The sequence below is a fragment of the Chrysemys picta genome, unplaced genomic scaffold (assembly GCF_011386835.1).
Source record: "Chrysemys picta bellii isolate R12L10 unplaced genomic scaffold, ASM1138683v2 scaf3, whole genome shotgun sequence".
Lineage (NCBI taxonomy): Eukaryota > Metazoa > Chordata > Testudines > Emydidae > Chrysemys > Chrysemys picta.
In genome coordinates, this window is record NW_027052710.1 from 838,517 (window position 1) to 865,511 (window position 26,995).

The 26,995-nt window shown below is 58.5% G+C and overlaps 1 protein-coding gene across 1 annotated transcript; it reads left to right on the forward strand.

The window, feature by feature from the left end:
• Positions 1–4,884: 4,884 nt before the first annotated feature.
• Positions 4,885–13,928, forward strand: LOC112061714 (HAUS augmin-like complex subunit 5). The gene is made up of 19 exons (XM_065578797.1): positions 4,885–5,051; positions 5,611–5,673; positions 5,932–5,964; positions 6,280–6,304; positions 6,790–6,922; positions 7,437–7,596; positions 7,929–8,004; positions 8,490–8,569; positions 8,651–8,711; positions 9,044–9,171; positions 9,527–9,605; positions 9,866–10,011; positions 10,387–10,549; positions 10,956–11,036; positions 11,373–11,518; positions 12,354–12,468; positions 12,713–12,848; positions 13,064–13,196; positions 13,590–13,928. The coding sequence occupies exons 1-19, from the start codon at positions 4,954–4,956 to the stop codon at positions 13,714–13,716; spliced, it is 1,983 nt and encodes a 660-aa protein (XP_065434869.1). The 5' UTR covers positions 4,885–4,953; the 3' UTR covers positions 13,717–13,928.
• Positions 13,929–26,995: the final 13,067 nt, after the last annotated feature.

The window sequence follows — 26,995 nt, forward strand, 5'->3', positions numbered from 1 at the left end:
TCGAAGGTCTCGGGGGTTAGAAGCAAGCACCTTCTTTTGTAAACACCCTCTTTGCAGCATTGGGACAACACTCAAAAGAAAGCAGCACAAAGGACCAATGGACACAGACACAGAGTTTGAATCTGGTATAGATTTGCATAAGAGGAAAGCTGCTATAAAAGTGAGGTGTCTTGCAGAGGACCCCGGGTCTCGTCTTGTCAACATGGGAGCATCGATCCGGATCGGCAGAAGCCCGGCTCCAGCCCCTCCCCCATCTAACTCACCTGGCCAGTGAAGTTAAGGGGAGCAACTAATTGGTAACAACAAGACGGAGTGTGTTTGTGTGTGTGTGAGAGTGTAAGTGTAATATATTATATGCATATAATACAGTGTTAATGAATACATGTATTACTAATAAATGTGGCGTTTTGTCTTATTCCCCCTGAAAAGATCCTGTGCAGTACTTTAAGTACAACAGTACCACTGAGAACAGTCTAGATCCATCCTCTTTGGAACCCCCTTTCAGGTAGTTGAAAGCAGCTATCTAATCCCCCCCTCATTCTTCTCTTCTGCAGACTAAACCATCCCAGTTCCCTCATCCTCTCCTCATAAGTCATGTGCTCCAGACCCCTAATCATTTTTATTGCCCTCCGCTGGACTCTTTCCAATTTTTCCACATCCTTCTTGTAGTGTGGGGCCCAAAACTGGACACAGTATTCCAGATGAGGCCTCACCAATGCCGAATAGAGGGGAATGATCACGTCCCTCAATCTGCTGGCAATGCCCCTATTTATACAGCCCCAAATGCCGTTAGCCTTCTTGGCAACAAGAGCACACTGTTGACTCATATCCAGCTTCTCGTCCACTGTAACCCCTAGGTCCTTTTCTGCAGAACTGCTGCCTAGCCATTCGTTCCCTAGTCTATAACAGTGGATGGGATTCTTCCGTCCTAAATGCAGGACTCTGCACATGTCCTTGTTGAACCTCATCAGGTTTCTTTTGGCCCAATCCTCTAATTTGTCTAGGTCCCTCTGTATCCTATACCTACCCTCCAGCGTATCTACCACTCCTCCCAGTTTAGTGTCATCTGCAAACTTGCTGAGAGTGCAGTCCATGCCATCCTCCAGATCATTAATGAAGATATTGAACAAAACTGGCCCCAGGACCGACCTTTGGGGCACTCCACTTGAAACCGGCTGCCAACTAGACATGGAGCTGTTGATCACTACCCGTTGAGCCCGACAATCTATGGGTTCTATCTCTGGCTTTGGGATGAAAGTGGGGGTCCAATGGGTTAGAGCAGGGGGACTGGGAGTCAGGACTCCTGGGTTTCTATGCTTGGCTTGGAGAGGGGTGTGGGATCTAATGGTTAGATGGGGAGAGGGGGCAGGAGCTTTTCCCTGGTAGGCAGCTGGGTGGAGTGAACTGTGAGCATCTCAGCTCTGTTCCTAGCAAACATGTGTCTGAAGCACAAAATCAATACCCCGGAGGTATTAACCAGGGCAGGTTGAACAGGCCATGGAGACAGAGCTCTCCTCTGCCCCCTAGAGGGGGGCATTAGCAGGGAAGCCAGGGCAGTGGTTCTCAAACTTTTGTGTTGGTAACTCCTTTTACACAGCAAGTCTTTAAGTGCAATCCCCCTTAGAAATTAAAATCACCTTTTTTTTCTGTTTAATACTATTATATATGCTGGAGGTGCCAGCTTGCGACACCCCCTCCCCCATGTAATAACCTCACGACCCCCAGTTTGGGAACCCCTGGGGTTAGGGTGACCAGATTAGTAGTATAAAATATTGGGACGGGGGTGGAGCAAAAAAAAAGTGGGGGGGGGCGGAGCAAAAAAAGGGGGGGTGGAGCAAAAAAAAAAGAGTTTTAAAGGGGCCTGGGGCATTAGCAGGCCCGCGCGCTGCCCTCCCCACGGAGCCTCCCGCCCCCTGGCCCGCCACGGGCATATGCGGGGCGCGGTGGGTCCAGGCGGGGGCAGCGTGGAGCGGGCAGGAGCCGGGTGGGCGGCAGGGGCCTAATCCCCGCTGCTGCCAAGGAGCCCCGCGCCTCTCCCTCCCGCTCGCGGCTGCGGCTCCTTCCTGGCAGGACGCGCCTCCCGCTGCCCCGGGCACATGCGGCGCATGTCCCCCGCGCCTACTCTCCCTCCTGCCGGGAAGGAGCAGCTGGACGCGTGCCGCATGTGCGCGGGGCAGGCCGGGAGCACGTCCCGCCGGGAAGGAGCCGCAGCCGCGAGCGGGAGGGAGAGGCGCGGGGCTCCCTGGCAGCAGCAGGGATTCGGCCCACGCCCCCGCGCCGCCCACCCAGCCCCTGCCCGCTCCGCGCTGCCCCCGACCGGACTCACCACGCTGCCCTGCGGGCTGCAGGGCTGGAGCAGCCTCCAGGCTGTGCTCCTGGCCCCGGGTGCAGCAGGCAGGGCAGAAGCCCTCTGGCGCGGCGGGGGGGTTCACAGCTGAGCCCCCCGTCTCCCTCTCTTGCCAGCCCCCCTTTGCCTGCCCGGTGCCCGGGTGCTGGAGCTGACTCACCAGCTCCAGGATCCAGGCACCGCCGCCACCCCCTCCCTCCAGGCTTGCGCCGCCATTCTGCAAGCCTGGGAGGGAGGAGGAATGCTGCGTGGTTGGGGAAGAGGCGGGGCCAGGGCGGTGATTTGGGGAGGGAGCCAATGGGAGAGGGCGGAGCCATGGCGGGTGGGGGGGGGGGCGCGAGCGCCAGAGCGGAGGGCAAAATTTCTTTTTCGTCCAGTGTGGTCGGGACGCGGGACAAAGAAGCAAATATCGGGACAGTCCCGATAAAATCAGGACATCTGGTCACCCTACCTGGTGTTGACGTCACTAGGCCTCACCCTAGGTAACTTGGGAGGGTGGAAGGCCACTAAGTGTCAATGAAGCCTTCCTGCACTAGGCCTAAGTGAACCAAACTCTATCCTTCCATGTTTAAACTCTAATCAACCTCAAAAGCCAGGTGCAATTGGAATATGTAAGCAACCAGTTATCTGTGTGCAACCCCCTGCTCAAGCGGTAATAATGAGGCCTGCATGTTTCTGGCTGAAGGGAAAAAGGACAAGATAACGGTTTAACGAAGTTACTAACAAGCTAGGCTTATAGCTAGGGTTACCATATTTTGTGCCTCCCAAAGGAGGACACTCCACGGGGCCCCGGCCCCGCCCCGCCCCAGCCCTGCCTCCGCCCCCCAAAAGTCTCCGCCCCCTCCCCTGCTTCCCGCGAACATTTGAGTCGCGGAAAGCCTGAAGCAGGTAAGGGGGAGTGTGGGGGGAGGAGGCACGGCCCAGGCTGGCCCCGGCCCTGGGGTGGCGGCCCCGGGCCCGGCCCCCGGCCGACCACCCCCGGCCCGCCCAGCACTGCGGTCCCCGGCCCGGCCCCCGGGCCCCCGGCCGAGCACCCCCGGCCCCCGGCACCGCACCGCCGGTCCCCAGCCCGTCCCCCGGCACTGCCGGCCCGTCCCCCGAGCCCCCGGCCCGTCCTGGCACCGCCGGCCCGTCCCCCGAGCCCCCAGCCCGGCCTGGCACCGCCGGCCCGTCCCCCGAGCCGCCGGTGCCGGCCCGGCCCCCCGAGTCCCCGGCCCGGCCCCGCCGGCGCCCCCAGCCCCGCCGGCCCCAGCGGAGCCCCTGAGCCCCCGGCCCGGCCCCGCCGGAGCCCCCGAGCCCCCGGCCTGGCCCCGCCGGCCCGGCCCTGGAGCCCCCAGCCAGGCACCGCACCGCCGGCCCGGCCCCGGAGCCCCCGGCCCGGCCCAGCCCCCAAGCCCCCGGCCCGGCCCGGCCCCCAAGCCCCCGATCCGACCCCTGAGCCCCCGGCCCCCGGCCCGGCCCCCGAGCACCCGCACGGCCGGCCCGGCATGTCCCGATTTTCCCGGACATGTCCGGCTTTTTGGGCTTTCCCCCCGGACGGGGATTTGGAGCCCAAAAAGCCGGACACGTCCGGGAAAATCCGGACATATGGTAACCCTACTTATAGCTGCCAAGAATGACTTAACTGCTTAAATGTAATCGTTATTTGCTTAGTAACTATTACCAGGGACGGGAGGGGTAGAGGGAGGAATGAGGGGGGAGAAAGGGAGGGCTAGAGGGGAAAGCGGGGGTGAGGTATACATACTGCAAAATGTATAAAAGAAGAAAAACTGTTCCTGTTAATGTGCTTGATCTGAGGCGTGCCTGTCTCCTAGCACCGCTTTGGGATCCCAAATAAACTTTGTTTGCTTCTCCCCCTGGTGTGTTTATTGGCACGAAGCACACTGGGCAACGGACCCGCTGTTGCTTTGCCTCGGGCACTCTGTGCTGGCAACACTGGGGTACAGAATGGCTTAGCAAAGACCCCAGAGGGAATTCAGTCTCCAGGGCACGTGAGCTGCACCTTATCTTTGTTCTGCCAGAAGCCTCCAGGTGGCGATGTTACAAATGGCGTAGGGGCCACCTTGGGGCCTACGGTGTGACCCACGGGAATGGGGGACAATGCAAATTGCAGCTCCCAGCAGGTCCCGCCCCCCCGAACTATGGGCCCCGCCCCCCCAACTACAGCTCCCGGCAGGCCCCGCCCCCACCGAACTACGGGCCCTGCCCCGCCGGACTATAACTCCCGGCGGGCCCCACCCCGCGAACCCCAGCTCCCAGCAGGCCCCCCCCAACTACAGCTCCCGGCGGGCCCCGCCCCCCGAACCACAGCTCCCGGCGGGCCCCTCCCACAGAACTACGGGCCCCGCCCCCCGAACTACAGCTCCCGACGGGCCCCGCCCCCCGAACCACAGCTCCCGGCGGGCCCCGCCCCGCGTACTACAGCTCCCAGCAGGCCCCCCCCAACTACAGCTCTCGCCGGGCCCCGCCCACAGAACTACGGGCCCCGCCCCCCGAACTACAGCTCCCGGCGGGCCCCGCCCCCAGACTACAGCTCCCGGCAGGCCCCGCGGCTCCCATCAGGCTTCGCGGCAGCGGCTGGCGCGCCCGGCTGTTCGGGTCCCGGCATGGAGCGGGGCGGACCCGCGCTGGAGCTGAAGCTCTGGGCGGCCCAGGAGATGGGGCTGCCCCCCGCGAAGGTGCCCCCCGACGGGGCCTTCCGCCGGTGAGAGCCCCGGGCCCCCCCCGCCCGCTCCCCGGGACTTCCCCCGGCTCCTGTTCCCCGGGTTCCCGTTTCCCTCCTTGTCCGCCCCGGGCTCCTGCGGCTCCCTCCGCCGGCCCCCTTCCCCTGCTCCCTCGGGGTCCCCGCTTTGGGGGGCGGCCTCGCTCCTCCCTCCTTGGACCCCCCTTGTCCCCTCTCCTTGGTACCTCCCTCCCTCCCTGCCCCAGCCCCCCCACCTATCACCCCCCCCGGGACCTCTCTGCGAACCCCCCTGCCCTATGGCCCCCACCCCACCTGGCCCCATTCATTATGTCCCAGCTGTGGGACCAGAGCGCCCCCCCCCCCCTCCGCTCTCCCCCAGAAAAGGGCCTGCCAGCCCCGGAGATGTTACCCCCGAGCCCTGTGAGGTTACCCGGATGAGCCAGGCCTGGAGGGGGGAGGGAAGGAAAAGGGGCAGGGACGTGGGGGGGATATACAGCCCTGAAGCGAGGGCCTCCTATGCTCCTTGTAGAGGTTTCCAGTCGTGTCCCCCTGGGCTGACGCTGTCGCTCTGTATCCCCAGGATGTGCTCAGGCCAGTGTGCGGAGATCTGGAGATACGTCACCCGGCACGTGCACCACCAGAGGTGAGAGGAATGGTGCGTGGGGTCTTTCCCCTCAAAGGGCCGCTGGCTCCCACCTGGCCCTACAGCGGGGGACTGGCTGGCTCAGGGAGGCAGGGAATGGGACATGGGGCCTTCTGATTTTCAGATCTCTTCCTAGAGCCAGAGGTAGAACCCAGGAGTCCTGGCTCCCGGTCCCCTGCTCTAACCACTGGACCCCACTCCCCTCCCAGAGCCATTGCTGTTTCTGCAGTAGATTCACCCCTCTCTCTTTCCTCACAGGAATGTGAAGAAGATCCGAGGGAACTTGCTGTGGTATCCTTTCCTCGTTCCCCTCTGCCCTTGGGGACTTCTTACTATGGGCAACTTTCTCACCAAGGAGCCCATCCAGCCCAATGTCCCACCCCGTCCCTGCCCCCTAGATCAAGCCCTGGGCCCATCCGGCCCGGTGTCCCTGTTCCCTTATAGCAGTGGGGAGCGGGTTTAATTTCCTTGTTGACCCTTGGCTGGTGTCTGTCTCCTGGCCTTGGACCCCCCCAGCCTGGTGGCTCCAACCTCTCCCTGACGTCTGTCCGTTCAGGCCTCTGTCGCTCTCCACGTTCAGCCTCCTTTACTCAGGCCTTGCCTCAGGTACCAGCATCTGGAGGAGGCAAAGGTGAGGGGGCCGGTGGAGACTGCTGGTTGAATGGGGTATGGGGCAGGTGTGGATAGGGGCGTGTGGGTGAGGGCTGTCAGTGGGATGGGACAGGACGAGTGGTGTGGGTGGGACTGGGTGATGCTGTGCGGTGTGGTGGGTGGGGGCGGTGGGAAGGGGATGGTAATCTGGATTTGGAAGGGCGGGGAAGGGGATCAGGGTGCTGTGGGGTGGGATAGAGTGGATCAGGGTAGGGGATGGAGTCATGGGGCAAGGTGAGGATCAGGTGGTGCTGCGGGGTGGGATAGGGTAGGGGACAGTGGGTGCCTTGTTGCTGAGCTGTTGGTCTTGGAAATGGGGGTGGGATCAGTGGGGCGCGGGATTGGGGTGCCGTGGGGTGAGCAGGATGCCTGGGTCTATAGCAGTGGGTGCATGGGGGGCACACTCAGAGGTGGGGCTGTCCAGGAGAAGCCCCACCCCCAGTCGGTGTCTTCCCCTCCTCACAGGGAAAGCCCAGCAGGTCGGAACCGGAGCAGGAGCGATGCCAACAGCTGGCCCAGGGCGTGGCCCGCCTGCGTGGGGAGCTGCAGCTGTTGGACCTGCAGATGGAGACGGCCCAGCGTGAGGTCATGGCTGACGGTAAGGGGGGAGCCCCAAGGATCTGTGGCGTCAGCATAGTGTGTGCCCCCAACGCTCTACCCCAGCCCATCACTGTGGGGGTGGGGGGCACAAAGTCCACCCCAGTCCTCCCATCTGTTCTCCCCCAGCACACAGTGGGACCGTTCCCCTGCAGCCCAGATCCATTTCCCCTCACTTCTTCCTGGGGGGCAGGATTGTTCCCCTACCTTGCCCTCTTTGGGGGCACCATCTCCCCACGTGGTCTCTTCCCCAGCCGCAAGGTTCCCGTGGCCCATGGGGCTGCTGCTTTTTTCCCCCATGCTCCCTCCCCAGACAATTGCCTGTGGGATTCACACCCATCACCTCAGGATTCCTGGGTTCTGTCTCCTACTCTGGGAGCAGGGGAGGGGGAGAGGCTGGGAGCCAAGACTCCTGGGTTCTATCCCCAGCTCTGGGAGGGGAGTGGGGCCTAACGGTTAGCGTCTGGGGCTCGGGGTGGGGTTTCCCTGACGCTCTTTCTCCTCCCACCCCACAGAGGTCTCCCTGGAGGCGACCCAGGAGCGGATCCGCGACGCCCAGCGCCGCTCCCTGCTGCTCAAGGCCTATGCGGCCCGCACAGCCAAGGAGCGCCAGCAGCTGCAGGCCAGTGTAACACAGCTGGAGGGGCGGCTGGAGCAGCTGCAGGACATCAGCAGGTGTGTGGGGGATGGTTCCGTCCTTAGCATGGGGTCCCCATGGCTCCTGGTCACATCCCCCAGAATCCTTTGCTCCCAAAGCACTACCCAGTGAACATCTCTGCTGGGTAGTAACTCCCAGAATCCTTTGCTTCTTGGGAGGGGAGTCCCATAGCGTGTGGCATTAGGGATAGGGGACTGCCCATCCTGGGTAGCGTCTCTCTGGATCCTTTGCTCCATGGCAGAGTCCCACTGGGGATGGGGCCTGGGTTGGGGTGAGTGTGGGGGGATGTCCTGAACTGTGCTTCGTCCTTCCCCCACCCCATTTTCATGGCCTCCTCTGGTCTCTGCAGAAAGGCCAAGGTGGAGCTGATGGTGGGAGGGAAGGTGCCTGACCTCGGACTTGCTGGCATGGAGCCTGAAGTACTGGTGAGTGGGGAGGGGACAGTGGGTAGATTCCCGGGTGGGCGGAGAGGAATTTGGGAATCCTGCTCCCTTGTGCTAGTTGGGGATGGTGATCTGGGGATCCCAGTCCTGGGATCTTGAGGGGATCTGGAGATCCCAAGGCAGGATCTAGTGACACAGGGTACCCGGTGATCTGAGCCCTGTGAATGCCAGCATGGGGCTCTGGTGATCTCACCGTGGGATCTGGTGGGGTTTGGTTGGGGAGGAGGAGCGAATCGGACTGAGCCTGGTGCCGGGACCTGGGGGGAGTCTGTCGGGTCATTGGCAATCAGGTCTTGGGATCCTGAGGGATCTCACTGAGCCTGGTGCCTGGATCCCAATAAAGGGGGAGGATCCAGTAGATCCTGGTGATTCCACCAGTGATTCCTGGTGATCTGCAGCTTTCTTGAGGGCCGTCGTCTCCTCCCCACCCCGGGAACCCGTCCAAGTGTCTGTCTGTCTCTCCGCAGCGGGACGTGCGGACGGCCTGCCAGCTGCGCTTCCACTTCCTGAAGTCGCTCTTTGAGCACAGCACGTCTGGGGCCCTCCCGTAAGACCCTGCGAGCTCCCCTGCCCTCCCCTTCCCCTCCGCTGCTCTGTTTCTGACCCGCCCCATGTGTGTGTCTCTCAGCAGCGGGACAAGCGAGGAGCTGCTGGACGCATCCTACCAGCACTGGTTGAGCACGGTGGAGGTAATGGGGGAGGGAGGCGCAATAGTGTAGGGACCCTGGGGACGGCTTGCATGGTGCAGAGATGCAGCCACCTCTGAGCTGGGAACAGCTGCACATAACGCTGCACTGGGTCAGCTCACCTGGTGCTAAGGTGCAGCCACCTCTGGGAGGGGCAGCTGGGCGCCCCTTAGCGCCGGGCATTGGGGCAGCCCTGACTGCTGGGGGGATCCCCCCCGCCCTGCTCCCTGCAGCACAGTGTCCCCAATGCTGGGCTGGGGCATTGGGGCCAGCCCTGATGGAGGGTATAGCATCCCTGCTCCGCTGTGGCTCATCCCACCTCTCTGCCCACGCAGGACATTGTGGGTTCCCACCCTCCCAACCACATCCTGGCAGCCCTGGAGCACCTGGCCCTGGAAAACACCCTGCAGATGCAAGAGCTCACCAGCCGCATTGACATTCCCTGTGACGTAGAGGCGCTCAAGTGGGTACCACTAACGGGGTGGCAGTGTGGGTGCATGGTGCTGTACGGAACCGTTGCCCCCCAGTGGTGGTGACCTGTTTTTGGGCGGGGCAGAGTCAGAGCTCAGGAGAACAACAAGGAGTCTGATGGCACCTTAAAGACTAACAGATTTATTTGGGCATAAGCTTTTAGTGGGTAAAAACCTCACTTCTTCAGAGCTCAGGAGAAGGGCTGCTGTGGGCCTTTGGCCCCCTGGTGGTGGCAGTTTGTACTGCAGGGGGCAGAGTCAGGGCTCTGGGGGGCTGTCACCCCAGCGGTGCTGCAGTGACCCATGGCACCAGTGCGGGGGCCTGTACCTCTGCCCTCTGGCCTGCAGGTTCCGCTACGAGAGCGCCCGCCTGGAAGACCTGGCGGGGCCGCCAGCAGCCCTGCCTTCGGTCCGGGGCCTCATACAGGTGAGTGGGGACATGGGGAGGGGCAGGCGGGGCTGGGCAGTCCCAGCAGCTAAGATATAGCGTGGGGGGAGGGGTGGCACATCTGGGGGCTGGAGGTTCCGGGGGCTGGGATGTAGCAGGGGAGGGGACTGTATCTCCGTGCTGGGGGGGTCCCAGGGACTGCGGGGGGACTTCAGGGCCATATCTCCGGCTGGGATATAGCAGGGGAGGGGGCAGTGTCCCCTGGCCCCTCCTTACGTGCTCCTTCCCCCTGGCTGCAGGAAGGCTGGAGCAGGTGTGAGGAGCTGTGGGTGCAACAGCTCCCCCTACAGGCCCGGGAGCAGCGTGGCACGGCCCAGCTGGCCTCCCTCCTGCAGGAGATGCACCGGCTGCTGGCGGACGGCTCGGAGCGCGCCATCCTCACCAGGTAGCTGCCCCAGGCCTTGGGAGACACCCCGCCCCCTCGGTTCACCCCTGCACAGTTGGTGACCACCCACCTCTGGGAGACCGTCCCCTGCTGGGGAGACTTCCCGCCCTAGGGGACCCCTGCTGGGGAGACTACGCTGTTCCATGGGGTCCCCCTGTGCTGTTGGGGCCCTGTGGTGGGCACCCCCTGCCGAGGAGACATCCCCACCACCCAGGGACCCTCCTGCACGGTCAGTGACCACCCACCCCTGGGAGAGTGCCCCCTGCTGGGAAGATTCCCTGCCCATGTGGTCCCCCCCACCCCCAGACCTACAGAGTGTGCCCCCTGCTGGTTCCCATCCGCCTGCTGAGCCGGCCTATCCCGCCCGGCCCCCAGGGCAGTGCTGGAGCTGGAGCTGCGGGCTGTGCGGCTGGCGGGGCTGCGGGATGGGCTGCACCGGGGCTGCCGGGAACTGGAGCGGGAGGCGAGTGCCCGCCACGCCGAGCTGCAGGCCTTGCAGAGCAAGCGGCAGCGCATCGTGGACTTCCGCCACCTGGTGGTGAGTACGGGAGGGGGGGAATCTTGGGGTTAGAGCAGGGCAATCTCTGGACATGGGATCTGCCTGGGGAGTAGGGGGACAATAGGGCACACACTAGGATATAGGAGGATTGGCTGGGAAGGGGCCCATGGGTGGGGGGTTCTTGGAGGGGGGATCCACAGGGTACATGGCTGGCCTAGGGGGAAGGAAGTAGAGGGGGTGCATGCTGGGGGGGAATATAGGGGTGTGGGGATGATGGGGGAAGGGAGGGAGTGGACAAGTTGTGGGAGGATGGGGGTGCCTTCTACGGGGAAAGGGAGGGATTGCGGGGCTGAATATAGGGGTGCCTTGCTGGCACGGGGGGAGCAGGGACACTGTCTCGAAGCAACTCCAGGACTGAACCCCCCCCCCCCCCCAATCCACCCAGCGCGAAAAGCAGCAGCACATCCGGGCGCTGATCAAAGGCACCTCCTACATCAAATCCCAGCTCCGCAAGGACCAGGCCGAGGTGAGACACCCCCACCCGCCCGCACTATGGAGGAGGCTGTGGGGTGAGACTGAGGGGCACTGGCAGGGCTGCGGGAGTGGGCCCCAGGATTTGGATGGCAGGGAGCTGCTGGTTGGGACTGAGGGGGCATGGCAGGGGGCTGTGGGGCTCAGGGCTGGGAAGGCAGGGGGCTGTGGGGCTCAGGGCTGGGAGGGCAGGAGACTGTGGGGCAGGACTGAGGGGCACTGGCAGGGCTGGAGGTGTGGGGCTCAGGGCTGGGAGGGCAGGGGGCTGTGGGGCAGGACTGAGGGCTGGGACTGAGGGGCACCAGCATGGTCTCCCCCCACTCTCTCTCAGGTCCAGGCCTTCGTGCAGAGGAAGCTGCTGGGCCCGGAGCAGGACATGACGCTGGAGTCGCAGCGGCTGCACGGGGGGGTGGAGCGCGAGGTCCGGCAGCTGGGGGCCATCGCCCTCCCCTGCCTGCTGCGCCGCAGCCTCCTGGGGTGAGTCCCCCACCCCCCCGCTCTGTCTGAACTGCCCCCCCCCCGTCCTCTCTTGGGGTGCCCCATATGGGGGGAGCCCTCTGGCCTTAGGTGGGAGTACCTTGGATGGAGGGCTGTGCTCCCTATCCCCCACTACTGGACTTGAGGTATGCAGGATTCCTGGGATCTTGTCCCCCCTCCCTCCCGCCTGTGCCCCATTGAAACGGGGCTCAGACCTGCCCTGAGATCTGCAGGTTCGAGGGGGTAGGTGCCCGCAGAGCAGTACTGATACTTTGCTTCTCTGCTCCATGCTGGGGGCGCCGGTCCTCTGCGAGGAGCATCAGTACTTGGGCAGTGGTATTAATGCTGCAGTAGCGGCATCGAGACAAGCAGGAGCGTTGGTGCTGGGGAATACTAATGAAAACCTGGTGTTCTCTGGGAGGAGAGCTAATACCCTGAGAATGGGGCAGGGGCTTTAATACTCTAGTGGGAGCATGAATACTCCCTCCAGGGTAATAATACTCTGAGAGCATCGGTACCAGACATCTGGGGTGGGAGGATTAATACTTTCTGGGCTGATAATGCTCTAGGAGCATCGGAAACCTATAGCGGTGAGAGGAGCATTGATACTCTCTGAGGTATTAATACTCTGCACTGGTACCTGCTCTCCCGGGGATACCAATGCTGTACTACACTGGCAGGCAGCTGTGACGACGGGGCCCCGCAGCCCTTCCTGGGGAGCACGGGGGGAGGTGGGCTGGGCTGGGGTGCCTGGTGAGGATGGGAGGGTGCCGGAGGGTGGGGGGTTCAGGAGCTGATCCTTGGCTGCCCTGACCCAGTCGTCCCCCGCCTCCAGGTCCCAGCAGGTCCCGGCCCACGAGCTCTCCATCCATAGGCTGGGCCGGACGGCGCTTGCCCAGAACCGGGCCTTCATCACTGTGTGCCAGGCTTCCGGCTTCCCTCTCTACAAGGTGAGACACACACTTGGTGGCGCAATGGGGCAGGGAGCGGGGAGGTCTCCCCACAGGGCAGGAGTGAGACCCTCTTCTGGGGGGAGATGGGATGGGGGGCCCTGGAGGAGGGGGTGGGGCAGGAGCACCCCCCTAGTATATTCTGCATTAAACCTCCCTAGAGCCCCATGGGGAGTGATCTTGGGGGGGGGGGGGGCAAGGCCCTGTCTCCCCTCACCCCCGTCTCTGTCTGTCTCTGCCCCAGGCCCCGGAGCACCTCCTGCCCCACATGGCTGAGCTGAAGAAGGAGCTGCTGGCCCTGCGTGCCCAGCTGGGCTACAAGAGCCAGGCGCTGGCCAGCCTGCAGCAGCGCCAGGGCTCCCCAGGGACCGACGCACAAGGTGAGATCCCCTCCATGGCTCCAGACGGACAGGGGGACGCCACCCCCCCCCACCTGAGGACCCTTCCCAGGGTCTGCAAGGGGCACCCTCCTGGGGCACGAGCCGGCCTGAGGGTCGGCAGGACCATGGCATCCACCAAGCAGCTCAGCACCCCCCCCTTCCCCCCCCCACAAAGCCATAACTCCTCCAGGCCTCACTGACGTCTCTTCCCCCAGCCCTGGTGCAGGCCCTGCGGGACCACGACCGGGAGCAGGCCGGAGCCCTGGGGCCGCGGATCTGGCTGGTGACGGAGCAGTGCAGGCAACGCATCGAGCGCTGGCCCGAGGTGCAGGCCGCCATTGACGCCTGGTGAGGAGGCCCCACCCACCTGGTTTATGGGATGTTTTGTTCTCCGGAGGGGAGAGGCTCTGCCCATCCTGTGCTGGGGGTTGGTTCTCCCCTACCTGGGGTGGGGGCTGTGAGGAAGAAGGGGGCTGGCCCAAGTGGTGGGTGCACAGGAGGGACTGATCGGGGGGTCTTGGGGGTTGGGGCGGGAAGGAAGGGGGTGGCCTGGTGCCTCTGGAGAATGGGCGTTCCTAGGGAGAGGCCGGGGGGCATGTGCCATGAGGAAGGATGTCGGGGGGACAGCGTGTGTGCGAGGGGGGTAAGGGTGGATGTGGGGGTGTCTATGCTGGGGAGGAGCTGTGGGGGTCGGGGCCGGAAGGGGTCATCTCCCTGCTCTCTTCCCCTCCCTGTCTGCAGGTGGGAGCAGCCAGGGCAGTTTGCCCTGCCTGCGGAGCACCGCCTGGGCCTCACCTTGCAGCAGTGGCTGGAGCGCTGGACCCTGGCCCTCAAGACCCTCCAGCAGCAGCAGCACAGCTGGGCCTGATGGCCCCGTCCTGCCTGGGGCTAGGGGAGCCCCGCCCCCAAAGGGGTGCAGTTGTAGGGAGCCACACCCATGTTAGGGAAGGAGTGCGGGTGGGACACGCCTCTATGGGGTGGAGTTTTTGGGGGCCTAGCCCAGTCCAGCTGTCCCCTCTTGCACAAGGTGGGGGGTCAGTGTTAAGGGGGGGACCAGATGCTGGCAGTGGGAGGGTTGGTGGGGCTGAGCGGAGGTGGGGGAGCGGCTGTCAGGTGTGGGGGGGATCCCAGATGGGTTTTGTGGCGTTCTGTAATTCACAATGTTCTGAATAAACTGACTAAATTCACATTCAGGTCCATGCAGGGACTGGGTCACGGGGCCTTTCCCCTCTGGGGTGTGCCAGGAGTCCTGGCTCCCAGACCCACCCCCTCCCGCTTCCTGTTGGAAATCAAGTGGGAGGAAGCTTTGCTGGGGGAGCACCCAGCTAGGAAGTGGGGGTAGACCGCACCTATGGCCGGGGGGCGGTGGCCTCTCTCAGGTTGGTTCCTCTGGCTCCCTCAGCCTGGGCCCTCGGAGCATCCCAGAGCCAGCCGCCTCCTGCCTCCTGGGTGATTTGTGGGGGAAAGGAGGATGCCAGCGCTCTACCTAGTGGTTCCCAGCCTTTCAGTGTGGGCGGGCGCCGGACGACCTGCCGCCGAGAAGCAGTGTCATTGAGAAGCTTCGCAGCGACGTTTCGGCAGCTACGCTTCTTGGTGTTGCCGCTTCTCGGCGGCTGCTTGTCCGGCGGCCGCGCTCCTCAACTGTGGGGCGCTCCCTTGTCAGGCGGGCGCACACAAATGCCCTGGCGGGCGCTACGGTACCCACAGGCACTGTTGGGGACCACTGGCTCTACCCTTCCCCTGGGAGCAGACGGGGGCCTGGAGTCCCCTCCGCTGATTGGGGGCTGGGGGGATATGGGCTCCCACTGCCCCGCGCTGGCTGACAGTATCTGCAGGCTCTAGGCCGATCCCTAGAAAACAGCCTGTGACAATGCGGTTCTGGCGGAACCCAACTGAGAGTGCCAACTCAGGGCAAATTGCTCAAACAGCCCAAAGCTGGGGTTTTTTCCACCTCTAAAGCAAACCAAACTCGCCATACTAGGAGGACTTCGGTCTCACCCCACTGGCTAACCGCAAGTCTCACAAGCAATCTCCTTAGACAGTCTAGTTTCCCAGTATTACCACCAGTGCCACTCGTTATGGGGACAAATGAAAACCAATACCCCAGTAAAAGAAAAAGGTTCTCCTGATCCCAAAGGACCAAGCCCCAGACCCAGGTCAATATACAAATCAGATCTTACCCACAAATCACGCTGTTGCCAATCCTTTAGAATCTAAAATCTCCGCCTGAGCACTTCTCCCCAGCTCCAGCTGCTCTGCTCCGACGGCGCAGGGTTCGGAAGCATGGGGGCTGCCCGAAGCCGGTAGCGCTGGCTCGGGCAGCTTGGCTCTTACTCAGAGCCAAAGTCTGAGTCCGGGGAGGAGCAGAGCAGCTGCAGGAGAGGAAGTGCCTGGCCGGTATTTTTCCCGGACATGTTCGGCTTTTTGGCAATTCCCCCCGGAAGGCGGTTTGATTGCCGAAAAGCCGGACATGTCCGGGGAAAAAATGGACATATGGTAACCCTACCCAACAAGCTGGCCAAACACAGCCACTTGGTTATAGGGTTGCTCAACTTTCTTAACAGCTCTTACTCCATTGGAGACCTTTTCAAAGCTACCCACACTGGATCTTTCTGGCTGTTAGGAACTGAAACTTCCTTTATTAAATCACTCTCACAGCCTTCAGTTTCAGGGAACTGCTTGCACAGATTACCATAAGGATTCCTTTCCCCAGGAGCTTTTCTAAGCAGCAAATCACCCCTCACAGAAATTTTGCCCTTACCCTCTTCACCTAGGGCTTGCTCTAAAGGAACACTTTCCTGAGCAACAACAGACTTTTTCTGGGTCTTACTTACATCCAGGATCACCTTTGGCCCATCAGGCAGATTTCTACACAATCCCCTTTCAGGCAAACCCATAGACTTCCTAGATAAAAGGTTAGAAACATTTCCCTTCCCTTTACCACACACAAGTTCAGGAATCCTTTCCTTCTTGCTACAAGTTTCCACACCATCAGAAGGTAACACAACCAAATCATCTTCATGCTCTCCTTGTGCCCTGGCTAGGGTATTACCCGGATTAGACAGAGTTGCTACACCCTTTACCAACCACACACTAGCAATAGGCAAAATATAAGCACCAGAATTGTCTGGTCTCTGGGATTTTGCTAAGACACTAACTGGATGCAACTTAGTTACAGTGCCATTCTCCCCAGCAGACACAGACTTAGGACCATTCCCTTCCTGGGCTTTAGTTGAATTCAGAACCAATTCTGAGACAACTGCACTATTCTCAACCATCACCGGCTGAAAGGCACCTTCTGTCTGCTCCACAGACAAAGAGCTGGCAACACCTTTTTTACCAGACACACAGCTCGGGATTTCATTTCCCTCGTCCCAGCACACAGGGCTGTTCAGACAACTGCTTGGAGACTGAGGTAGCTTCCTCCGTAGGCAAGTCAATACCCCTGACAGATACAGGCACATTTCCTTCACTGTCACTATTCTCCACACAGGAAACAGGTAAGGTACAGGGACATTCATCCTCCACTATCCCTGCCTTCCCAAACTGCTGACTAGACAAAGCCATCAGCTCACAAGGCTGCCTTGGCTCCTCCAAACTTTTCCTGCCTTCCTCTCCTTTGTCCCAGCACACAGGGCTGATCACAAAGACTGGGAGAGTGGGGCAGCTTCCTTACCAGGCACCTTGCCACTCCCAACAGATAAACTGCTCTTACTACACTGAGCCACTGCCAGCAAATCAGTTACCCTTTTCAGGTTCACTTTTACAAGCTGTACTAGTGACCAATGTGTCACCCATCAAAAATCCACCCTTTCCCTCCTCAGTTAAGGCTTCCACCTGACCATCCACTTTAATCTGCTCCAGAGAAACATTTTCCTGCCCAATAAGATTTTGCTGCTCTTGATTTAACTCCAGATTCACTTCTGAGACACTAGACCGACATTCAGAAACTTCATTTACAGACAAATAGCTCTTCTCAGACAAGCCTTTGGAGCAACCCTCCCCAGGCAAATCATTGCCCACAATAGACAGGTTTAAGATCATTCCTGTCCTGTGACTGACTACCTGGACTGAACAAAGCTTTAACATTTTCCCCAATCAAAAGATCCTTAGGCAATAACTTTTTTATACCAGCTATAACGTCATGCTGAGCCCCATTCCATTCATGGTGGATTCTGGCTAAAGGCACACGGACAGTAAACTCATAGAGGACTAAAACATTCACACTTTGATTTGGTAAATAATTTTCCTCTTTGACAAGATCTGCTTTAACCAGAGTGATGTTAGAAACCATAATTTGCCCTAAACAGCTTTTACCGTTGACTTTTACATTCTCTGTGAATTTTTCATTACCACTCCCATACAGAGCATTGGCACAAGTTATGGAGCCACTCTTTACTGAACACACAGTAAAAGCATTTACATAAAAGGTGGCAGTGTTGGGGTACATTTAGTTACACCCAGACAACTGCTCAGAGTTATACAACATACCAACATTGTTATCAACTGGACTTTCAAGAGGATACAATTTCTGCTTTTCTTCCCTTGCTTTTTTGACTTGGAGCTGAAATCTTTGCACTTTTGCCTCAGCTTCTAGTTCCTGCAATTGAATTTCTGCCAGTCTTTGTTCATGCTCAAGTTGCAGTTTACTTGCTGCCTTTTACATTTCAATTGCTTCTGCCTTCTGATCACTGGCCATTAACAGATCTCTCAGTTCTTGATTTGTAGCTTTCTTTCTAAAGCTTATCCCCTTTTCTGAACACAAATCTTTCAGGGCGTTTTTGTCAAGGCCCTCATATGCTCTTTGCTCACCCATTGCAACTGTTCTTTAACCAACCAAACTCTCAGTCCCAAAATTCAAATTTGGATAAAATGGGGTTCTGACCCAAAGCTTAATTGACCTGGTTCTGTGGATCCAAGCACGACTACGCCACTGTGACAATGCGGTTCTGGCGGAACCCAACTGAGAGTGCCAACTCAGGACAAATTGCTCAAACAGGGCAGTTACAGCCCAAGGCTGGGGGTTTTTCCACCTCTAAGGCAAACCAAACCAGCCAGACTAGGAGGACTTCGGTCTCACCCCACTGGCTAACCGCAAGTCTCACAAGCAATCTCCTTAGACACTCCAGTTTCCCAGTATTACCACCAGTGCCACTCGTTATGGGGACAAATGGTTAGGAAAACCAATACCCCAGTAAAAGAAAAAGGTTCTCCTGATCCCAAAGGACCAAGCCCCAGACCCAGGTCAATATACAAATCAGATCTTACCCACAAATCACGCTGTTGCCAATCCTTTAGAATCTAAAATCTAAAGGTTTATTCATAAAAGGAAAAAGATAGAGATGAGAGTTAGAATTGGTTAAATGGAATCAATTACATACAGTAATGGCAAAGTTCTTGGTTCAGGCTTGTAGCAATGATGGAATAAACTGCAGGTTCAAATCAAGTCTCTGGAATACATCCCCCGCTGGCATGGGTCCTCGGTCCTTTGTTCAAAGCTTCAGCTTGTAGCAAAGTTCCTCCAGAGGTATGAAGCAGGATCGAAGACCCAATGGAGATGAGGCATCAGCCTTATATAGTCTTTTCCAGGTGTAAGAACACCTCTTTGTTCTTACTGTGGAAAATTACAGCAAAATGGAGTCTGGAGTCACATGGGCCAGTCCCTGCATACTTTGCTGAGTTACAAGGTGTATCTGCCTTCTCTCAATGGGTCCATTGTATAGCTGATGGTCCTTAATGGGCCATCAAGCAGGCTAGGCAGAGCTAACACCAGTTTGTCTGGGATGTCACCCACCAGCATAGCATAAGTTTGAAATACAGACAGTATAGAGCCAATATTCATAACTTCAACTACAAAACTGAAACACACATAGACAGCATAATCATAACCAGTAAACCATAACCTTGTCTTAGACACCCCATTTGACCCCCTTTATACAAGATCTGGGTGCCACTACAGGACCTTGGTTGCAACAATGATCTATATGGTCCCAGATTATATCAAAAACATCACACAGTCCCAACAAAACCCTGCAGCACCCTGCAAATCAGACAATTCCCCTGGGTGCGGCCAAGATGCCGCTGGCCAAGGAGACGACGGGACCCCACTGTCATTGCCAAGGCTGCTAATTGCCCTCAGCCCAGTCACGGCCTGGCGGTTAAAACACCCTCTGTCCGGACGGTGCTTAAAGTGGCCGGAGAACCAGGTCCGGGGGATCTAGCATCCTCCGGGTGCAGCAGCTTTCGTCCAACAGGCCTTTCAGTATTCAGGACTATTGATCTGTACAACAGCAGCCCCGAAAGAGACCGGAGCAGAATCAAGGCCTCCGTTGTGCTGGGGGCTGCACAGACACAGAGACAGGCCCTGCCTGAGCTGAGATCAGGGCCCTGTTGGGCCAGACACAGCGAGAGAGAGGCCCTGCCCCAAAGAGTTTACAGGCTCCATGTCCAAAAAGTTGGGAGGAGAAACAGAGGCCCAGTGTCACACAGCAGCACTGAGAATAGAACCCAGGAGTCTTGGCTCCTCCTACTCTAACCAGTAGCCCCCACTCCCCTCCCAGAGCTTCGATAGAACCCAGGTGTCCTGGCTCCCAAAAAGGGCGGGAGTGGGGTCTAGTGGTTAAAGGAAGAGAAGCTGGGCGTCAGGACTCCTGGGTTCCATTCCCAGCTCTGGGGTTAGAGTGGGGTCTGGTATGTTAGCACAGCTGGGACTGGGAGCCAAGACTCCTGGGTTGTTCCCATCCCCCCCTTAACCATCTCGCACAGCAGGAGGGGGCAGGAAGTGGTGATGGGGTGAAAACTACCAAGAAATGCAAATCTTCGAAGGTGCCTGTGCCAGGAACCGGGTGGTGCAGAAACCACGGCCCCCTTGTTGGCTGGCATTGGATCGTGCCCCCTATGAGCCCCGGGGGGCAGAGAATAGCCACAGTGCAGGGTGGCTCAGCCACACCCCCAATCTGCCCGCTACGGGCCCTGGGGGGCAGAGAATAGACACTAGGGCTACCATATGTCCGGATTTCCCTGGACATGTCCGGCTTTTTGGCCGTCCGGGGGGGATTTTTAAAAATCTAAAAATGTCCGGGATTTCCCCCCAGTCGGCTATTTATAGATAGAAAAGCGGCGGCCAAGCGCCGCTGGGTACCCAAAGCCCCTTCCCGGCTCCCCCCATCCCCTGCAGCCTTACCACGCTGTCCGGCCCCGCAGCTGTCTTCCCCCTCCTCCCCTCCCCTGAACGCTCCGCCCACCTGCTCCTCCCCCTCCCCTGCTTCCCGCAAATCAGATCTTCACGGGAAGTCTGAAAAGAAGCAGGGGCAAGCGGGAGGCAGCAGGTGGTAAGCTGGGGCGGGGGGGGGGGGGGGCGCGAGGAGGAGAGCTCCGGGGAGGCGCGGCCCTGGCCGAGCGGCGCCTGGCTGCACCAGCGGCTCCGGCCCAGCTTGGGCCCCAACACTCCCAGCCCGGACCCGGCCCGGCTCGGGCCCCAGCAGCGCCGGCCCGGACCCGGCCCGGCTCGGGCCCCAACAGCGCCGGCCCGGACCCGGCCCGGCTCGGGCCCCAGCAGCGCCGGCCCGGCTCGGCCCCCAGCACCTCTGGCCCCAGCAGCGCCGGCCCGGCTCGGGCCCCAGCACCTCTGGCCCCAGCACCCCCGGCCCGGCTCGGGCCCCAGCAGCGCCGGCCGAGCACCTCCGGCCCGGCCCCAAGCCCCGCAACCCCGGCCGGAGCGCAGCCCGATTCCTGGGCTTTTTAAAGCTGGCCCTGGTCAGGGGACAGAGGGGGGGGTTGGATGGGTCGGGAGTTGGGGGGGGCTGTCAGGGGGGCAAGGGTGTGGAGAGGGGTTGGGACAGTCAGGGACAGGGAGCGGGGGGTTAGATGGGTCTGGGGTTCTGGGGGGGCTGTCAGGGGTGCAGGGGTGTGGAGGGGGTCGAGGCAGGCAGGTAGCAGAGGGGGTTGGATGGGTCAGGAGTTCTGGGGGTCCTGTCGGGGGCAGGGAGCAGTTGGATAGGGCATGGGAGTCCCCGGGGGTCTGTCTGGGGGCAGGGGTGTGAATATGGGGTGGGAGTGTGGATAAGGGTCGGGGCAGTCAGGGGGACAGGTAGGGTCGTAGGGCATTCTCAGGAGGGGGCAGTCAGGGGACAAGAAGCAGGGGGGCTTAGATAAGCTGTGGGGTCCTAGGGGGCAGTTAGTGGCAGGGGTCCCAGGAGGGGGCAGTCAGGGGACAAGGAGCGGGGGGGTTGTGGGTTCTGAGAGGGGCAATCAGGGGGTGGAAAATGGGAGGGAGTGGATGGGGGTGGGGCAAGGGCGGGGCTAGAGCGGGGCTCCTTCCCCCCCCCCCCAGTGTCCTCTTTTTTGCTTGTAGAAATATGGTAACCCTAATAGACACGGTCCTGGGCACCGCATCCAACTGAAGTGTTAAGTGTCACAGTGACCCAAGGTGTGTGTATGGGGGGGGGGTGTTGGTGTGTGTGTGTGTGTATGGATTTATGCACGTGTTTCTGTATGTCTCGGGTTCTGCAGGGGTTGTGTCTGGATGGGTGTTTGTGTAGCTGTGGGGGGGATATGTGTGTGTGTGGCTGTGCAGGTGTGTGTGTTCATGAGACTGGATTTGTGCATGTGTTTGCATCTGTTAGCGGTTGTGTTAGTGTGTCACTGGATTTGTGCAGGTGTTTGTGTATGTTAGTAATAATGTGTGTGTGGCTGGATTCATGCATGTGTTTGTGTATGTTTGCAATTGTTTGTGTGTGTGCATGCTCTGCTGCCCTCTGCCTGCAGCAGCAACAACCGCTTCTCCATGTGTCACAGCCCCCATACCGTCAACCCCGGTGGCGATTCCACCATCCTACAAGGGCTGGCTGGCTGGCCTGATCCTTCGCAGTGGCATAGCCAGGTTCTAACATGAGGGGGAGCGAACACATTAAAAAAAGGCACCACCCGACATTAGTAATTACATACTTAGTAATTAGTAATTACATACTTTTAAATTTGTTATACATATTTATTTGTACTTAAAAACACTTTCTGACCTTTCCTTGCTCATCCCTCCCATCTTCCATTCCTTGTAGGCGTTCTCCAATCACCTGTTTGAGATGCTTGCTAATCCAACTTGGTCTGCAACTCTTCCCTACGAATATTTTCCCCTTGCTTGGGAGGTAGGCTTAAGAGAGCTTCTGCAGCTTTGATTTAAAGTAATTCCGAGCCACCTCCACCTTCAGATCCTTGAGTTCTTCAGTCCAGGCCGCTTGGTGGTTCCCTACCTAATTCCCTTCGCTTTTTAAAGTTTGCCCCTTTGAAATCACGGCCCCTAGTTGCAGAGCTCTTTTTGTTTATCCTTCCATTTAATTTAAACAGAATTAGCTCATGATCACTCGAGCCAAGGTTGTCCCCTACAACCAGCTCTTCTCTGAGGTCCTCACTGCTCACCAAGGCCAATTCTAAATGGCTCCACCTCTTGTTGGTTCAGTGCCTATTTGATAAAGAAAGCTGTTGCATCCAGGAAAATCTGGGCCCTTCTATTATTAGGAGCACATGTCCTCCACTCTGTATCTGGGAAGTTAAAGTCTCCCACAATCACACAATTCCGAGCAATATTTTATTTAATTAAAAGCATTACAAAGGTTTCTCTCCCTCTCCATATCCAGATCAGATCCTGGGGGCTTTAGCACATGCCAGTCACTAGCCCAGGGGAACCCCTCTAGTAGCTTTCTTCTCCCAACTGATTTTGGCTCAGACTCTTTCTTATCCATTCCTTACTTCTCATTTCTGTACAGTCTGCCTCCTCATCAATACACATTGCTACTCCAGTGCATCATTCTCATCTTCACCCCTTCTTTCACAAACAGCCCCTCGGCCTCGGCGCTGCCTCCCTCGTTTGCAGCTCCCCCACCTTCCACTCCTCCCTGCCCAGGCTGTTTCTGGGAAGCCTTCCAGCAATGACCTTGGTTCTGCTCCACCTCAGGCTTGGATCAGTCTCTCTGGCTGAACTCTAAGGGTATGTCTACACTGCATGATTCCCAGGCTGAACAGATGGACTCATGCTCACTTAGCTTGAGCTAACGGGTGCAGACATTTGGCATGAGCAGCAGTTCGGGCTAGCGCCCCTGGTTGCCCACTGGGATCCAAGCTCAGGTGGCTAGGCAGAGCTACACCATCCACAGAACTGTTCTTAATGCTAGATCAGCTTGAGCTAACACGAGTCTCCCCGCTGCAGTGGCTAGATGTGCCCTACACTTCTTGGGGCAGCGACCTGCCTCTAGCCCTCCAGCTCTGTTGGTTACAAAGAGGTTGGGGGTTCAGTGTGTGTCCCCCTCCTAAGCATTGAGCTCAAGGCTGGATGCTGCTAACATCTTCACAGTTGCAGGAAATTGGGGCGGGGGGGGGGTCAGGCAATATTTATTTAACAGTCGGTGCTGACATTCAACAAGTGAAAGCTTCATAAACCGTTAAAACACCCGTTGGCAACATCACCTGTCAAACTATACAAAATGTCAAGAGCCTTAAATCAAACTCTGAGAAGTGATCAAGCTACCTTGCCTGGCAGTTTCAGTTATCAGCAGTGGGGGGGGTTTGGGTCAGTTTGTGCATGTGTGATGAAATCTACGATTACTGACATTTACCGATTTGAGAAAAAAAATCTAATTTTTCCTCATGAGCAAGAGCCTAGAAGCATCATGGACAAACATCTCTAGGAAGCTGGTTTTCCTAGTGGCCAGAAAGCCAGAGTCCAGCCCAGGCCAAAGACCAGGTTGAAAATTACTGCTGGGAGAAAACGTGTCTCCAACATTTTTCAACAGTAGAGTGCCACCCCTCCCTCCCTGGGCTGTGGCTGCTGCAAACTCTCACACGTCCTCCCTAGGAAGACTGTAGGAAGGTTTGTCTAATGCCTAGGGTTAAGGGGATCTGCCGGGAGCCTCTTCCTCCTCATCCCCGGGGAGCCAGGCAACCAGCTGAAGCTGCCTGCAGCCCCGGAGTGAGCGAGCAGGGCTGGGGATGCGGGAGGAGGGCGGTGCGGAGCCGAGAGCAAGCTGGCAGCCGCACGCAAAACCCGGCTCCGGACTTCGAGTCTGAAGCCCAGTGCTGGCTGACAGAAAGGCGCAGCTTTTGGAAAATGTCCTCAGGGGAAGCAGCTGCTTCCCCTGCACCCCCCTTAGCTACGCTACGGATTCCCTTCGCCCATCTGTGGAGTGTGATGGGGGCTGCAGCTCACCCCCTGTGGCGAAGGAGGGCACAGGTGTGGGGCGCTGGACTCCGATGCACCTAGAGGGCAGCTCGGGTGGGGTGGGGCTGGGCAGGGCCTGTGGTTTCCGTTCTGCATTGCCTGGTGCTGGACCGTTGCACAAGCCCCAGCCATGCCGCACAGTGTGCCCCGAGAGGGAGTGGGGGGCCAAGCAGATGATCCAGCACCAGGGGGGAGAGGATATGTGGTTGGGGGGAGGGAAGGCCTTGGGCTGCACTGGGGGACTGCAGAGCAGAGGTGACACCCCAAAAACCTGCAGCAAAGGGATGGACAGATGGAGGGGGTGGGGTGGATAGAGGAGGCAGCAAGCCTAAAAACTAAAAGGGGAGCGGGGGGGGGGTCTAGTGGTTGTGTGTGTGTGTGGGGGGGGGGGGTTGGTGGTCAGAATTGCTGGGTTTTATTCCCAGCCCTGGGAAGAGAGTGGGGTCTAGTGTTTGGAGTGGAGAGGGGAGGGGCAAGCCAGGACTCCTGGGTTCTCTCCTTGGCTCTGACTCTCTCTTGTACAATCCCTTGGCAATTACCCAACCCGCCAGCGTGTTGGAGCGAGGGGATGGGGTCGGGTTGCAACAGGGCCCAGAGTCCCGTGCCACCCCTTTGTTACTCAACCAGGGGCAGGGTGGGGGATGGCCTGGGAGACCCGCTAAGAAAGGTGCTTCTGGTGGGTTTGTGTGTGGGTCACGCTGCCCCCTGCTAGATAGACCATTCTAGATCAGACCCATGGGCCCCCTTTATCCCAGTCTCAGCCCGGGTCAGCCCCTGGGAGCCCATCCCACTGTCGCCACGGCTATATCTGTTGGTCTCTTGGAAAGGTCCATTCCCATTGGTAGCTGTCCAGTGGCAGTGAGTTCCACGGGCCTCGGCACATGCTGTGCGGAGCAGGAGGTCCTTGTGTTGGGAGCAGTGGGAGTGAACTGTGTGTGGTTGTGTCTCTGAGCACGATTGTGAATATTCTGGTGTGTGTGGGGGTGATTGTGTGTGTGGCTAGGGGTGTGATTGTTTCTCTTTGAGGGGTGGGCTAATGTGTGCCCCAAGTGTGTCGTATGTGAGTGTCTGGGATTGTGTGAGTCCCTTTGTGCATCAGCGTGTGTGACTGGCTGTGTGGATTTGTGTGTGTGTGTGTGTGTGTGTGTGTGTGTGTGTGTGTGTGTGTGTGTGTGTGTGTGACCTGCTGCAGGATACAAAGTCATGCAAAAGCATTTCCTACCAGTTAGCCCAGCAACACACTGACACTGATACAAACACAGTGTCACACACACACACACACACACACACACACACACACACACACACACACACACACAGAGCAGGGCTCAACCCCTCCAGCAGGGGGCAGCAGGGACACACACATCTCCCTAGGGCCATCTTGGATGAGTTCCCATCACAACCCAGCACGGTGCCCCACATGGGTTTTGAGCAGGAGGTTGGACTAGATGACCTCCTGAGGTCCTTTCCAACCCTGATATTCTATGATTCTAAGTAACACTGTAGGAAGAGGATTTATTGTTGTCCACTTAAATATTCATGACAGCTTATAAGCAGCATAATACATAAAACATTATTGAGGCATGCAAATTACACAAATACTGCATTTGAAACTGCCTGCTTGTTTTAGGGAGATAACTAATTTCTTACCCTGAGTACAGAGACAAATACAATTGCAAAGGATTGTTGCTTGGGATGCACTGATTCAGAATGATGGTTCCCATAATGGAAGAGGCACATCTTTTTAACAGGGTCACCATGGAACCCCATTTCTTAGTGTGCAAGCCATCGTTATTGGGAAGTCCTTTGCTGGCAACATTTGCAGCGCTGACTCACAGTCCTCTTCTAAGGGCTTGATCTTGTTTTACTGAAGTCAGTGGGAGTTTTACCACTTGTTTTCTTGGATCTGGACTGGTTCCATACTGGAGCTCCTGGAAGAGTCCTCTCTCCTCCATGTGATCTCATTTCCTGGACAGACGTCAGGAGATGCTTCTACGGCCACAATGTTCTGAAGATTCAGAGCTGGCGCAGCAGGGACAGAAGGATTGTGAGGAGGTTTGGCAGCATGTGACCTCCAGAAGAAGAAAGAGGAGCGTCCATGCACCAGCAATGGACATACAGGTGAGCAATCGTTTCCATGTTCTCTCTACAGGTGCTAATGCGGAGAGTGGACTAGATGGCCCATCTGAGGGAAGGGAGCAGAAGGAGACTCCACCGATTGGAAGGCAAAAGATGCACTGTCCTAGGGATGGGGGTTCCACGACCACCACTCCCAAGAGGAGGAGGAGGGTGGTGGTGGTCGGGGACTCCCTCCTCAGGGGGACTGAGTCATCTATCTGCCGCCCTGACCGGGAAAACCGAGAGGTCTGCTGCTTGCCAGGAGCTAGGATACACGATGTGACGGAGAGACTGCCGAGACTCATCAAGCCCTCGGATCGCTACCCCTTCCTGCTTCTCCACGTGGGCACCAATGATACTGCCAAGAATGACCTTGAGCGGATCACTGCAGACTACGTGGCTCTGGGAAGAAGGATAAAGGAGTTTGAGGCGCAAGTGGTGTTCTCGTCCATCCTCCCTGTGCAAGGAAAAGGCCGGGGTAGAGACCGTCGAATCGTGGAAGTCAACGAATGGCTACGCAGGTGGTGTCGGAGAGAAGGCTTTGGATTCTTCGACCATGGGATGGTGTTCCAAGAAGAAGGAGTGCTAGGCAGAGACGGGCTCCACCTAACGAAGAGAGGGAAGAGCATCTTCGCCAGCAGGCTGGCTAACCTAGTGAGGAGGGCTTTAAACTAGGTTCACCGGGGGAAGGAGACCAAAGCCCTGAGGTAAGTGGGGAAATGGGATCCTGGGAGGAAGCACATGCAGGAGAGCGCAAGAGGGGAGGACTCCTGTCTCATGCTGAGAAAGAGGGACGATCATTGAGTTATCTTAAGTGCCT